The sequence below is a fragment of the Corapipo altera genome, unplaced genomic scaffold (assembly GCF_003945725.1).
Source record: "Corapipo altera isolate COAL_440 unplaced genomic scaffold, ASM394572v1 130543, whole genome shotgun sequence".
Taxonomy (NCBI): domain Eukaryota; kingdom Metazoa; phylum Chordata; class Aves; order Passeriformes; family Pipridae; genus Corapipo; species Corapipo altera.
In genome coordinates, this window is record NW_020885478.1 from 1 (window position 1) to 13,905 (window position 13,905).

The window sequence follows — 13,905 nt, forward strand, 5'->3', positions numbered from 1 at the left end:
TCCAGCTGTGCTGCCAGCACCACCTGCGTGGACTCCTGTGTGTGCCACGAGGGCCTTGTCCTGGATGCCAACATCTGCATCCCCCCCTCCGACTGTGGTTGCGTCTTCAGGGGTCTCTTCCATGGCCTAGGAGAGGAGTTCTGGGGTGATCCCACCTGCACACAGCGCTGCGTGTGCGATGCAGAGCAGCGGCAGGCAGTGTGCCGGAATTCCAGCTGCGGTGCAGAGGAGGAGTGTCGGGTGCAGGAGGGAATCCAGGATTGTTATCCCAAAGTTTTTGGGGTCTGCAGCGCTGTTGGAGCCACCCACTATGAAACCTTTGACAGCAGGAGGTTCATCTTCCAGGGGACATGTGTCTACCTGTTTGTTGGGTTGTGTGAAGACAACCCAAATTTGGTGGGGTTCCAGGTGTTGGTGCAGAACGGCCGCCAGGGCGACGGGCACCTGTTGGCCATTACCGTGGTGACAGTCAAAGTCTACAACAAAACCATTGGCATCAGCAGGGAACAGCCTGGGAAAATCATGGTGAGCTCAGGAAATGGTCCTTTATCCTTCCACCACCTCCTCTCAAACCTCCTCACCCATTAATTAATGATTAAATCTGAAGTGGAATTAAATCAATGTCATTTGGGTGCTCCAGCTGTTGAAAACACAGTTGGAATTTGCTGTGAGACCCCAGATTTGATCCATTTTTATGGTTTTCCCCCCAGATACTTGAGTGGTTGGTCAACCTCCCACTGGGACTTGAACCGCCTCATACTCTTAAATCCAAAACTTAATTCCATCTAATATTTAATTAAACCAATGCCATTTGGGTGCTGTGGCTGTTGAAAATAAGTTGGGATTTCCCCATCAGACCCCCAGTTTGGTCCATTTTTATGGTTTTTCCCCCAGATTGATGAGCGGTTGGTCAACCTCCCGTATCTCCATGGTGACAAGCAGATTGTTGTCTATCGCCACGGGCAGGACGCAGTGGTAGAGACCAACTTTGGCCTTGTTGTTACCTATGACTGGCACGGCCATGTCACTGCGACAGTGCCCGGCGCCTTCGCCAACGCCCTGTGCGGGCTCTGTGGCAACTTCAACGGCGTTGCCAGTGACGACATGAGGATGAGCAACAGCAACATGGCATCAGACCCGGATGCCTTTGGGAGCAGCTGGAAGGTCGCCGATATCCTGGGATGCACTGAGAGATCGATGGTGGAATGTTCCAGTGCCGCCACGGCGCCACGGCTGCAACAGGAGGTGTCCAGGATGGGGTGTGAGATTATGTTGGAAAAGGATGGACCCTTTGGAGCATGTCATGGCCACGTGGACTCCCAGCTGTACTTCCAGAGCTGCATCCGGGACTCCTGCCTCTTCCCAGAGCAGGAAGATGGGATGTGTCCGATCATTGCCAGCTATGCCAGTGCGTGCCGGGCTGCCGGCGTGTCCATTGGGAGGTGGAGGATGGATAATTTCTGCTGTAAGTTGGGATGATTGGAGGAGTTTTCCTTCAGCAGGACCCTCAATTCCACTCCAAATCCATGTAGGAACAACCCAGAGGTGGGAAACCAGTAGGAATCTCAGCCAAAGTCTTCGTCCCATAATCCCTGTTTCCACCCAAAGTAAACCCTTTGCAAGGAAGAAGTTGTTTTATCTGGGATCATTTTCCCCCTAGAGTTCCAATTTCTTGGTACTGGATAAAAATTGGATGATTTAGAGGGAAAACCACCAAAATTGCACCAAAAATAGCAGAACTGGGGCAAAGGGGTCCAGCCTGGAGGTCATGTGAGGATCCCATTTCTTGAGGGAATGTCCCAGTTTTCTCCATGAAAATGGAGAAAATTATGTGATTTAGGGGCAAAAATTCCTATTTAAGTGCATTGGGATGTTCCTTATGGATGATCATTGGATCATCAGTGGGTAGGCACTGCGTTATCATTGGATGATGTCCCTCATCATGTCCACAAGGACGAAAACAAAGATTGGGCTAAAAATTCTGTGTTTGGTGATGTTCATCACCGGACACACTTGAACTCTGGGAAACCTCCAGGGTTTGGCTTGGGAATTTCCTGGTTCTTCACAGATCCTGTTATTTCCCAGCAGATATTCCCTGCCCTCCTAACAGCTCCTACAAGCTCTGCTCTAACACCTGCCAGCACAGCTGCGGTGCCAGCTCTGCCACATGCCGAGGGCAGTGCCGCGAGGGCTGCGCATGCCATGATGGCTTCATGCTCAGCGGGGACGAGTGTGTGCCCACAGCTCACTGCGGCTGCACCCACCACGGCATGTACTACAAGGAGGATGAGACCTTCTACCCCACAGAGGATGAGGAGTGCCGGTGCCTCTCCAGCAGTGCTGTGGAATGCCAAAATATTTCCTGTCCTGATGGCAGCCCTGGGAAGGTCGTTGATGGCATCTTCCAGTGTCCCCCGCCAGCATCTGGCACCTGCGTGGCCATGGGAAACAGTGCCTATATCACCTTCGACGGGGTGGCCTTCAATGTCACCGGGTCCTGCTCCTATATCCTCAGCCAGACCTGCGCGGGTGACGTGACATCGTTTGTGGCCACAATTCAGAAGGAGGCCCATAGGAAGGGGAAGGTTTCCGGGATCCAGGCGTTGTCTGTGGAAGTCTATGGGGTCAACTTGACCTTAACCCAAGGAAAAGGGGGAGATGTCATGGTAAGGTGGCACTTCATGAGCCAGATCTCATGGATTCCCCCCAAAATTGTGTTTCATTGATGGAGGGGACACCTCACCCTATCTCCAAGCCCAATCCATATTCATCCCAACTTTTCTTTTCAAGCAAGACCCATAAATGCATCAAAACATTGGTTGGAAGGTGTTTTCCCCACATTTCTGATCCCACCTCCTCACTGGAGGACTCTTCCTTCCCTTTCCCAGGTGAATTCAATCTCTCACCACCTCCCAGCCATCCTGGGCGAGGGGCAAATCCAGGTGTATCCCCATGGGACAGGGGTCCTGCTCCGCACTGACTTCGGCCTCGTCGTCCACTACGACCTCACCCAGCACGTGACACTCACGGTCCCCCAGACCTACCTGGGCCAGCTGTGTGGCCTTTGTGGCAACTACAACGGGCAACGTGACGATGATTTCCACCTCTCCAACGGCCAACTGGCTCCGGATGCAACAGCCTTTGGATCCGCATGGAAAACCAAGGATAGGCCTTGTGAAGATGCCTGTCCTGACGAGGAGTGTTCCACCTGCTCCAAGGAGAAGGTGCTGGTCCTCCAAAAACCCAACTACTGCGGCCTCCTCACGGCCCCTGAGGGGCCCTTTGGCTCCTGCCACAGCGTCGTTGACCCCACCCCATATTCCCAATCCTGCGTCCATAACCTCTGTGTGACTGGAGGGGATACAGGTGCCCTGTGCCGGAGCATCCAGAGCTACGTCAGCATGTGCCAGGATGCTGGAGTTGCTGTGGGGGATTGGAGGACGCCATCCTTCTGCCGTGAGTTTGGGGGGAAATGTCCCTGGTTTGGGGTTGGGGAGATCCCCTGGTGAGAGCCCACCTGGAGCGCTGGGAGTTGGGGGGGATGTCTCTTCTTTGGGGTTGGGTGACAGTGGTGACACTCAGGATGTGGGATGATGGTGACGGGCTGAGCTTTAGGGTCCCTTCCAACCCAACTCAGTCCATGATTCCATGAAAATTCCAGCCCTCCCCTGCCCGGCCAACAGCACCTACTCCCTGTGCACCAACACCTGCGCCAACACCTGCGCCGGGAGGGCCACCATGTGTCCCCAAACCTGTGCTGAGGGCTGCCAGTGCCACCAGGGCTCCCTGTCAGACGGGCAGGGCTGCATTCCCGAGGAGCAGTGCGGGTGCTTTGAGGATGGACGATACTACAAGGTAGTTTTTCCAGGGTATTTTCCCTTTTCTCCCTATTTTTAGGCATTTACATCCTTTCCCCCTGCATTTTTCCCTATTTCTATACATTTGCATCCTTTTCCCTGCACTTTTTTCCTTCTTTTCTCTATTTTTCTCTTTCACCTCTATTTTTCCTGCATTTTTTTCCTTTTGTTCATATCTTTCTGCATTTACCTCTCTTTCCATGGCATTTCCCTTTTGTTCCCTAGTTTTACGGATTTACAGTTTGCATTACTTCCTCCCTTTTTTCCCTATTTTTATGCATTTACATCTTTATTCCCTGCATTTTTCCCTTTTCCCTATTTTCTTGTCTATTTCCCAGCATTTCCCTCCCCACATTTTTGTCTTTTTTTCTCTATTTTTAGGAAGTTTTTTCCCCTGTATTTTTCCCTATTTTATGCATTGGCATCTCTTTTCATGCATTTTCTCTGCATTTTTCCATATTTTTATGTACTTGTCTTTTTTCCCCTGCATTTTCCCCCTTTCCCTTATTTTTCTATTTTCCCAGTATTTCCCTCCCATTTTTGCCTTTTCTGCCCTGCTTTTCAATCATTTTATTCCCGATTTCTCTGCCTTTATGTCCTTCTTTCCTGCGTTTTTCCTTTTTATCCCCTAATTTCATGAATTTCCCTTCCTTCCTTCCTCCCTCCCTACAGCCCCATGAGGTGGTTTTCCAGGATCGCTGCCAGCGCCGGTGCTCCTGTATCCCAGGCCAGGGCCTCACCTGCCACGACCACTCCTGCACTGAGGATGAATCCTGTGAAATTCGGGAGGGGGTCTTGGGATGTATCAACAAAAGTGAGGGAAAATGGGGGAAAAGGGGATTTTGATTTAGTGGGGAAAATCCTGCAGGAAGGGGAGGCAGAGGGAACAGATCCCATCCCTGGCACTGAGGGTCAGGAATGGGGAGGTTCTTCCCATGGCTTCTCCCATCCCATGACTTTTCCCATCCCATTGTTCCTCCCCTGGTTTCTCTCATCCCATGGTTTTTCCCATGGTCTTTCCCATGGTTTTTCCCATCCCATGGTTTTTCTCATTTTGATTCTCATGTTTTTTCCCCACAATCTTTCCAATGGTTTTCCCATCCTGTGGTGCCTTCCATGGTCTTTCCCATGTTTTTTCCCATCCCACGTTTTTTCTCATTCTTCTTCCCATGTTTTTTCCCCAGCTCTTTGCCGTCCCATGGTTCCTTCCATAATTTCTCCCATGATTTTTCCCATTCCACGATTTTTCCCATCCTGTGGTTCCTCCCATGGTTTCTCCCATGATTTTTCCCATCCCATTGTTTTTCCTATCCCATAGTTCCTTCCATGACTTCCCCCAAGTATTTTCCCATCATTTCCCCAAACTGTGGCTTCTCCCAACGCTCATCCCACATTCCCCCTCTCTCCCTCCCTTCCCAGACCCCTGCAAGTCCCTGAGGTGCCGCCCCAAGGAGCGGTGCCGGCCCCGTGGCTCTGAATCCCGCTGTGTCCCAGCGCTGGTGGCCACGTGCTGGGCATGGGGGGATCCCCACTTCCGTACCTTCGACGGGCTAGAATTCGACTTCCAAGGAACCTGCACCTACACCATGGCCGAATCCCATGGGAATGACCCCAGGCTGGAGCCCTTTAGGGTGGAGGCCAGGAATGACATCCGGGGCGGGATCAGATCCGTGTCCTATGTCTCCGTCGTTAACATCGACGTCTATGGACAACGCGTGTCCTTCCACCACAACGAGGACGGGAAAGTCCGGGTGAGCTGGGGGGAAAGAGGAGAAATCTGAGATTTTTTTCCCAACTTTTTGCTTTATCCAGCACTCCCCAACATCCTCCTTCATCTGGCCAATGGTTCACACAGCACCAGTGTCGTTTTGGGATAAATCAGTCAGACTGGGAGGTGGATTGTTGAAATTTTGGGATGTTTTGGGGATAAAATGTTGGGAATAGAGTACTTGGATATGTCAGGAACAGAATAATGGTATGTGCCAGGAATAAGATGTTGGGATAAATTGGGAATATGGTGTTTGGGTATGTTGGGAATAAAATATTGGGATGTGTCAGGAATAAAATGTCGGGATACAGTGGGAATAAAATGTTGGGAATAGAATATTTGGATATGTCAGGAACAGAATGTTGGGATAGGCTGGGAATAAGATTTTGGGATTTATTGGGAATAAAATGTTGGGATATGCCTGGAATAAAATGCTGGGGTATGTCTGGAATAAAACATTAGGATATGCCAGGAATAAGATGTTGGGATGAGCTGGGAATAAAATGTTGGGCTGCATTGGGAATAAGATGTTGGGATAAATTGGGAATAAAATGTTGGTGTATCTAGGGAATAAAATAGTAGGATATTTCAGGAATAAGATGTTGGGATGCACCAGGAATAAAATACGGGGGGGTATTTTGGGATAAAATATTTGAACGTGGTAGGAATAGAATGTTGGGATAAAATATGGCAGGAATAAAATATTGGGATATGTGATGTGTAAAACATTGGGGTATGATGGGATTTAATGTTGGGAACATGCTGTGAAAAAGAATTGGGATATGTGGGAAATAGAATATCGGGAATGAAATGCTGATGTGTGTTGAATCCAACCCTGGGATACCTGGGAATGCTGGCAGGTGAACGGGGAGCTGGCCCTGCTCCCAGTGTTCCTGGTGGATGGGAGGCTCCGTGTCCATCCCAGCGGGCTCCGCGTCACCCTGGACACGGATTTTGGGCTCCGTGTCTCCTACGACTGGAACTGGCATCTCTTCATCAACCTCCCCAGCAGCTTCTTCGGCCACGTCCGTGGCCTCTGTGGGAACTTCAACCTGCAGCCCCTGGACGACATCCCCGAGGCCGGTGACAACATCCCTGCCCTGGTGGCCTGGGCCAGGGGCTGGAGAAGCTCTGACCCCGACGCCCAGGATCCTCTTTGTTGGGATCACTGTGATGGGGAGTGCCCAGTGTGTGAGGAGAAGGAGCTTTGGGGTGGGAACAGCTACTGTGGGATCATCAAGAAGTCCTTCCAGGGGCCCTTCCAGGCATGTCATGCTGTGGTGAAGCCCCAGGAGTTCTTCGGCAGCTGCCTGGCCGAGCTGTGCCGGAGCCGCGGCGCGAGGCAGGTCCTGTGCCGGGTGCTGGAGACTTACGCGGACACGTGCCGGAGGAGCAGGGCGACCGTGGGTGACTGGAGGACACCAGCAGGATGCCGTAAGGGATGGGGGTGCTTTGCAGTCCAGCTCCTAAAACCTATCTGCTTTCATTCCAAATCCCCTGAGTCCCCCAATTCCATCCCCAATTCCCTTCATCCAACCTAAAATCCCCTTGGTTTCTCCCCAGATCCCTGGTTTTGCCCCAAAACTACTTAATTCCACCCAAAATCCCCCAAATATCACCAAAATTCCCTGAATTCTACCTAAAATTCCCAAAGACCCCTCTAAGACCCTCCCTGACCCCCTCTAGACCCCCAGAGGCCCCAGGCCCCCCAGAGCCCCCCCTTTCCATGGGGTCCATCCTCCCAGGCCTTGGGGGTCTGAGGGGCCACTTGGCGGGCACTTCAGGTCCTGGGGGGCATTTTTGGGGCACTTTTTGTGCAGTGAGATCCATCTCAGTGTGAACCCCTCAAATTCCTCTTCTGGAAGTTCTCCAGAACCTTCTCCTGGTGCTCCAGACTCTGCTCCTTGTGACCCAGACCCCGTCCTGTGTGTCCCAGACCCCTTCCCACGTGTCCCAGATGCTGTCCTGCCTGTTCCCACACCCTTTGCACATGTCCCAGACCCCATCTCACTTGTCCAAGACCCCATTCCCTGTTTCCCAGACCTCCTTGCATGTCCCAGCCCCCATCTTGCATGGCCCAGACCCTTCCTACATGTTCCAGACCCTGTCCTGCCTGTTCCCAGCCCCTATCCCTTGTATCCCAGACCCCTTCCCACATGTCCCAGACCCCTTCCCACATGTCCCAGCCCCCATCCCACACGTCCCAGCCCCCATCCCACACTTCCTAGACTTTCCTCCTCATGTTCCATACCCTTCTCCTGGTTTCCCAGACCCTTTCCCACCCCTCCCATCAGATGCTCTCCACTCTCTCCATCCCTCACCCCTCCCATCAGATGCTCTCCACTCTCTCCATCCCTCATCCCGGTTCTCTCCCTCCCCAGCCCTCCCTTGCCCTGAGAACAGCCACTATGAGCCGTGTGGCACCGCCTGCCCAGCCACCTGCTCCCTCCCGGATGCTCCCTCCTCGTGTGCCCTGCCGTGCGTGGAGTCCTGTGTGTGTGACCGCGGCCACGTGCTGAGCGCCGGGCACTGTGTCCCTGTGTCCCGCTGCGGCTGCACCCGCGCCGGACGCTATCACCGCCCCGGTGAGGAGTTCTGGGGGGACCCCTTGTGCCGCTCCTGGTGCCGCTGTGACCCAGAGCTGGGCATGGTTGTGTGTGAGGAGGCCAGGTGTAAGTCAGGTGAGGTGTGTGCCGTGGTGGAGGGCGTCAGGAAGTGCGTGGCCACCAACCGCTCCATCTGTGTGGCCACGGGGGACCCCCACTACACGACCTTTGATGGGCACCGCTACGACTTCATGGGCACCTGTGTGTACCTGCTGGCCGGGCTGTGCTCCCCTGACCCCACCCTCGTGCCCTTCAATGTCACCGTGGAGAACAACCACCGTGGGAACAACCGGGTGTCCTTCACCAAGGTGGTCACCTTGGAGGTGTTCAATGTGAGCCTCAGCCTCAGCCAGGAGCACCCCAAGAAGGTCAAGGTAGGGGAGAGGCAGGGGATGGGAGGGGGGTTCAGTCATTCCATGGGTTTTAGGAGGGGCTGAGGTCACTGTGTGGCATTTGGGGGAGGTTCAAGGTCTTTGCATGGTCTTTAGGTTGGTTTCAAGGTCATCACATGACACCTAGGTGGGGGTTCAAGGTCTTTTTAAGGTGTTTAGGTGGGTTTCAAGGTCATTGTATGGTGTTATGTTGGATTTCAAGGCCACTGTATGGTCTTCAGGTTCCCATGCCATCCAGGTTCCCTTCAAGCCCATCCCACACCCCCTGGATGGTCTCCAAGTCCATCCTTTGACCTCCTACCCACAGGTCGATGGCGTCCTGCTGGACCTGCCCTTCTCTCACCCCTCCCACGAGCTCCGGGTGTCCCTGCGGGGTGTCCACGGCTTCATCAGCACGGCCTTTGGCGTCACCGTCACCTTCGACTGGCACAGCTACGCCCGCGTGATCCTGCCCAGTACCTTTGCCGGCGCCGTCTGCGGCCTCTGCGGCAACGCCAACGGAGACCCCCACGACGACTTTGTCACCCACCAGGGCCACCCTGCCCACAATGAGACCCACTTTGGGGACAGCTGGAAGGTCTCTGAGGTCCCTGGGTGCTCCCCAGGGTGCACCGAGGGCTGCCAGGGGTGCAGCAACACCCAACGCCGCACCTACCGCGGGGACAAGCACTGTGGGGTCCTGGTGAAGAAACGGGGACCCTTGGCCATGTGCCACGAGGTCATTGACCCTGCCCCATTCCTGGAGGACTGTCTGTTTGACGCGTGTCTCTTCGACGGCCACCACGATGCCGTGTGCCAGGCCGTGGGCGCCTACGTCAGCGCGTGTCAGAGCCGCGGCGTGGCCTTGGGGCCCTGGCGCACACACGCATTCTGCAGTACGGGGCGCTGGGGCTACAGAGGGATTTGGGATGTCCATGGGGGCTTGGGGTGTCCACAGGGGGTTTTGGGGTGTCCATGGAGGTTTTGGGGTCTGCAGGAGAGTTTTGGATTGTCCATGACAGTTTTGGGGTCTGCATGGGGCTTTTGGGGTGTCCAAAAGGATTTTGGGGTATCCACAGGGGTTTTGGGGTGTGAATGGGGTTTTTTCGGTGCCCATGGGGGTTTAGGGTCTGCATGGGGAGTTTTAGGTTGTCCATGAGGTTTTCAGGGTGTCCAGAATGGTTTTGGGCTGTGAATGGGGAGTTTCGGGATGTGAATGGCGGGGTTTTGGAGTGTGAATGGCAAGTTTTGGGTTGTCCATGGGGGTTTTGGAGTGTGAATATGGGTTTTGGGGTGTCTGTGGGGTTTTGGGCTGTGAATGGGAATTCTGTGTCTGCATGGTGGTTTTGGGGTGTCCATGGGGGTTTTATGATCTGCATGGGAGGGTTTTGGGTTGTCCATGGGGCTTTTGGGGTCTACATGGAGAGTCTTGGTTTGTCCATGGGAGGTTTTGGATCTGCTCTAGGGGGTTTGAGGTTTGGTTGGGGGGGTCTTGGGGTCTGCATGGGGAGATTTAGGGTGTCCATGGAGAGGGGTTGGGTTGTCCATGAGGGTTTTGGAGTGTCCACAGTGGTTTTAGTGTGTAAATGGGGAGGGTTTGGGTGTCTACAAGGGGTTTTGGGGTCTACATGGGGAATTTTGGGGTGTCCAGGGGAGGTCTTGGATCTGCACAAGGGGGTTTGAGGTTTGCATGGGAGGTTGTGCAGTTCAGGCAAGGGAGTTTTGGGGTGTACATGGGGGGTTTGGGGTTCACACATGGGATTTGGGGGTCTGCACAGGGAGACTTGGGTGTCCATGAGGGTTCTGGGGTGTCCATAGAGCTTTGGGGGGTCGCAGGGAAATTTTTGGGTCTCCATGGAGTTTTGGGTTAGGGTTAGGGTTGTAGGGGTTTTTTTGGGTGTCCATGAGGGTTTTGGGGTGTCCATGGGGGTTTGGGGCATCCCTGGGAGTTTGCAGATTGTTTTTTGGGTGTTTGTGAGGGTTTGCAGGGGGAGAGGGTGTGTCCATGGAGGTTTGTGGGTTTTTTGGGTGTCCATGGGAGTTTTGTGGTTCTCAAGGGATTTTTTGGGTGTCTATGAGGGCTTGGGGGTTTTGTAGAATTTTTTTGCGGTGTCCATAGGGGTTTGGGATTTTTTTGGGTGTCCATACGAATTTGGGGAGTCCATGAGGGTTTTAGGGTGTCTGTGGGGGTTTGGGTTTTTTTGGGTGTCCGTGAGGGTTTTGTGGTGTCCATAGGGGTTTGAAGGTTTACAGGGAATTTTCTGGGGTGTCCGTGGGGGTTTGGGTTTTGCGTGGGGTTTTTGGGGTGTCCATGTAGGGTTTGGGGTTTTTTTTGCTTGTCCATATGTGTTTGTGCTCCTCACCCCTCTCCCCTCCCCGCAGGCCCTGTGTGCCCCCCGAACGAGCACTACGAGCTGTGTGGCCCCCCCTGCCCCCCGACCTGCCAGGACGAGTCCGGCCCGCCGTCCTGCCCCGAGCCCTCCCCGTGCTCCGAGGGCTGTTTCTGCGATCCCGGTTATTTCCGAAGCGGGGATTCCTGTGTTCCGCTATCCCAGTGCGGCTGCACTCTGGAGGGTCGTTATTACCCCCGGGGGGCGCAGTTCTACCCCTCCCCGTCCTGCACCCAGCGCTGCGTGTGCTCCAGGGGGGGGTACGTGGAGTGTGAGCCCACCCCGGGGTGCCCTCCGGGCCAGGAGTGCGGGGTGCGAGACGGGGTCCTGGGGTGCCACCCCCGCAGCGCCTGCGGGCACTGCCAGCTCCTGGGGAGGGGCACCTACAGCACCTTCGGGGGGCAACTGGGGGGCTTCGGGGGGTCCTGCACCCTCCTGCTGCTGGAGATGGACGCGGGGGACCCCGAGGAGGGGCCGCAGCCCCTCAGGGTGGCCCTGGAGCAGCACGAGGGGGAGGTGAGGAGGGTGACGGTGACGGCGCAGGGGATGACGGTGGCCATGGACAGGGGACAGCGCTGGGAGGTCACGGTGAGTGCGGGGCAGGGAAACCTGGGTTTGGGGGGGCAAGTCCCAGTTTAGGGTGGAAAACCTTGGGTTGGGGAAGAGAACCTTGGGTTGGGGGCGCAAACCCTGGAGTTGAGGGTGCAAGTCCTGGTTTGGGGGCAAAAACCCTGGTTTTGGGGTGAGAACACCAGTTTTTTGGGGAAAAAGAGGATGGAAATGGGGGCTTGGTGGGCCCAGCAGCAGGGAAAGGGCTGTTTTGAGGTAAAACCTCTGACTTTGGGGTGCAAGCCCTGGTTTGGGGTTTAAACCCCTTTTTTTTTTAATGTATAAACCCTGTTCTTTTTGGCATGCAAACCCTGTTTGAGGGAGATGCAAACCCTACTTTTGGGTTATAAACCCTTTTTGGCGGGGGGTACAAACCCTGTTTTTGGGATGAAAACCCTATTTTTGCGGTTATAAATCCTGTTTTTGAGGTACAAACCGTATTTCTTTGGGATTATAAACCCTGTCTTTTGGTGTATAAACCCTGGGTTTTGGGGTATAAACCGTATTCTTTGGCATTTTTAACCATGGGGTTTGGGGTAGAACCGCTATATTTTGGGGTATAAATCCTATTTTTGGGGGGTATAAACCCTGTTTGGGGGGATGCAAACCCTGTTTTGGGTGTGTAAACCCTATTTTTAGGGTTATAAACCCTGGTTTTTTGGGGTACAAACCCCAGTTGTGGGGCTGCAAACCCTATTTTTGGGGGGTTCCCCCCCTTTTAGGCTCCAACCCCCCCTTTGCCCCCTCCCAGGTGGACGGTGAGCGCCACATGCTCCCCCTGTGGCTTGGGGGGGGGCTCCCTGGGGGTCACCCAGGTGGGGTCCCACCGGCTGCTCCACGTGCGGGGGGGGCCCAAAATCCTGTACGACGGTGATTCCTACGCGGTGCTGACACTGCCTCCCGCGCAACAACCCCCACGCGGGCTCTGCGGGGACCCCAAAATTTTGGGGACGCTCCCCCCGAACTGCACACACGCGGACCCTGCGGGGACGCCCTCGTGTCCCCCGGGGCGCTGCGCGGTGCTGGCGGACCCCGCGGGGCCCTTCGGGGGGTGTCACCGCGCGGTGCTCCCCCGGGCGCACCTGGACACGTGCGAGCTCCAGGTGTGCGCGGGGGGGGTCGGAGGGGGCGATCCCTGCCCCGCATTCCAGGGATACGCGGCCGCGTGTCAGGCGGCGGGGGGGGAACTCCGAGAGTGGCGCGAGGAGACGGGATGTCGTGAGTACACGGGGATTTAGGAAATTTGGGGGGGTGGGGAGGAGGACGGGGTGGGAATTTTGGGGTTGGGAGTTTTGGGGCTAGGAGTTTTGAGGGTTGGGAATTTTTTTTGGGGGGGGGTAGCAGGAATTTTGCAGTTGTGAATTTGGGGCTGGGGATTTTTGGGATAGCAGGAGTTTGGGGGTCGGGAATTTTGGGGGTGGGAATTTTGGCTTTGGGAATTTGGGGGGGGCAGGAATTTTGGGGCATGGGAATTTTGGAGGTTGGGGATTTGGGGGTCAGGGATCTGGGATAGCAGGAATTTTTGGGGTTGGGAATATGACCCCCATTGAGCCCCTTGGCCCCAGGTGCCCCTCGGTGACCCCTCTGTCTCGCCCCCAGCCCTGCTGTGCCCCCCCCGCTCCCAGTACCAGCTCTGTGCCCGCACCTGTGCCCGCACCTGCGCAGGTGTGTCGGCCCCGCCCCCCTGCAGCGGGCGGTGCTTCGAGGGCTGTCAGTGCTCTGAGGGGCTCCTATTCGACGGCGCCCGCTGCGTCCCCCCGGGGAACTGCGGCTGCTTCCACCAAGGGCGGTACTTCCAGGTGGGTGTGGCCCCAGTGCCTCCCAGTCCCGCCCAGTTCAGTCCCAGCCCTGGGTCTTCCCAGTTTTCCCAAGTTGATCCCACTCCCCGTCACTGCACCCCCCAGTGTCCCTTATATCTCCCGGTATGCTCTAGTTTCCCCCCAGACCCTTCCAGTCTCCCCCAGTTCCCTCCAGTGTGCCCGCTCAGTATCCCCAGTCTGTCCCAGTAATCCCCCCCAATCTCCTCTAGCCATCCCCAGTAGATCCCACTCCCCTCCGGTGTGCCCCCACTGTCCCCACTTCCCTCCCAGTACATCCCAGTTGCCTCACAGTGCATTCCAGTCCTTCCCCACTATCCGCCCTGGTGTTCCCAATCCTTCCCAGTTTTTCTCTGTCCCCCTCACCAATGGCTCCTAATTTATACCAGTACCACCCAGTATTTTTCCCAGCATCCCCCAGAATGTCCCAGAACCCCAGTGCCTCCCCCATCATTTCCAGTCTGCCCTAGAAAGTCCCAGTGTCCCC

General features: G+C 55.2%; 1 protein-coding gene across 1 annotated transcript; it reads left to right on the forward strand.

The window, feature by feature from the left end:
- Positions 1-6: 6 nt before the first annotated feature.
- Positions 7-13,553, forward strand: LOC113940542 (IgGFc-binding protein-like). The gene is made up of 13 exons (XM_027631698.1): positions 7-525; positions 895-1,465; positions 2,086-2,666; positions 2,889-3,456; positions 3,662-3,855; positions 4,530-4,671; positions 5,277-5,608; positions 6,486-7,059; positions 8,007-8,605; positions 8,931-9,498; positions 10,985-11,580; positions 12,353-12,819; positions 13,201-13,553. Exons 1-12 carry the CDS (start codon positions 523-525, stop codon positions 12,473-12,475), a joined length of 4,851 nt encoding a protein of 1,616 aa, XP_027487499.1. The 5' UTR covers positions 7-522; the 3' UTR covers positions 12,476-12,819; positions 13,201-13,553.
- The last annotated feature ends 352 nt before the right edge of the window (positions 13,554-13,905 follow it).

Bases quoted from the DNA above. Each gene is read 5' to 3' on its own strand.
- LOC113940542 (XM_027631698.1), top strand. The intron at 1,466-2,085 runs GTAAGTTGGGAT...GTTATTTCCCAG, and splicing joins GAGGATGGATAATTTCTGCT to CAGATATTCCCTGCCCTCCT. The intron at 3,457-3,661 runs GTGAGTTTGGGG...TGAAAATTCCAG, and splicing joins GAGGACGCCATCCTTCTGCC to CCCTCCCCTGCCCGGCCAAC.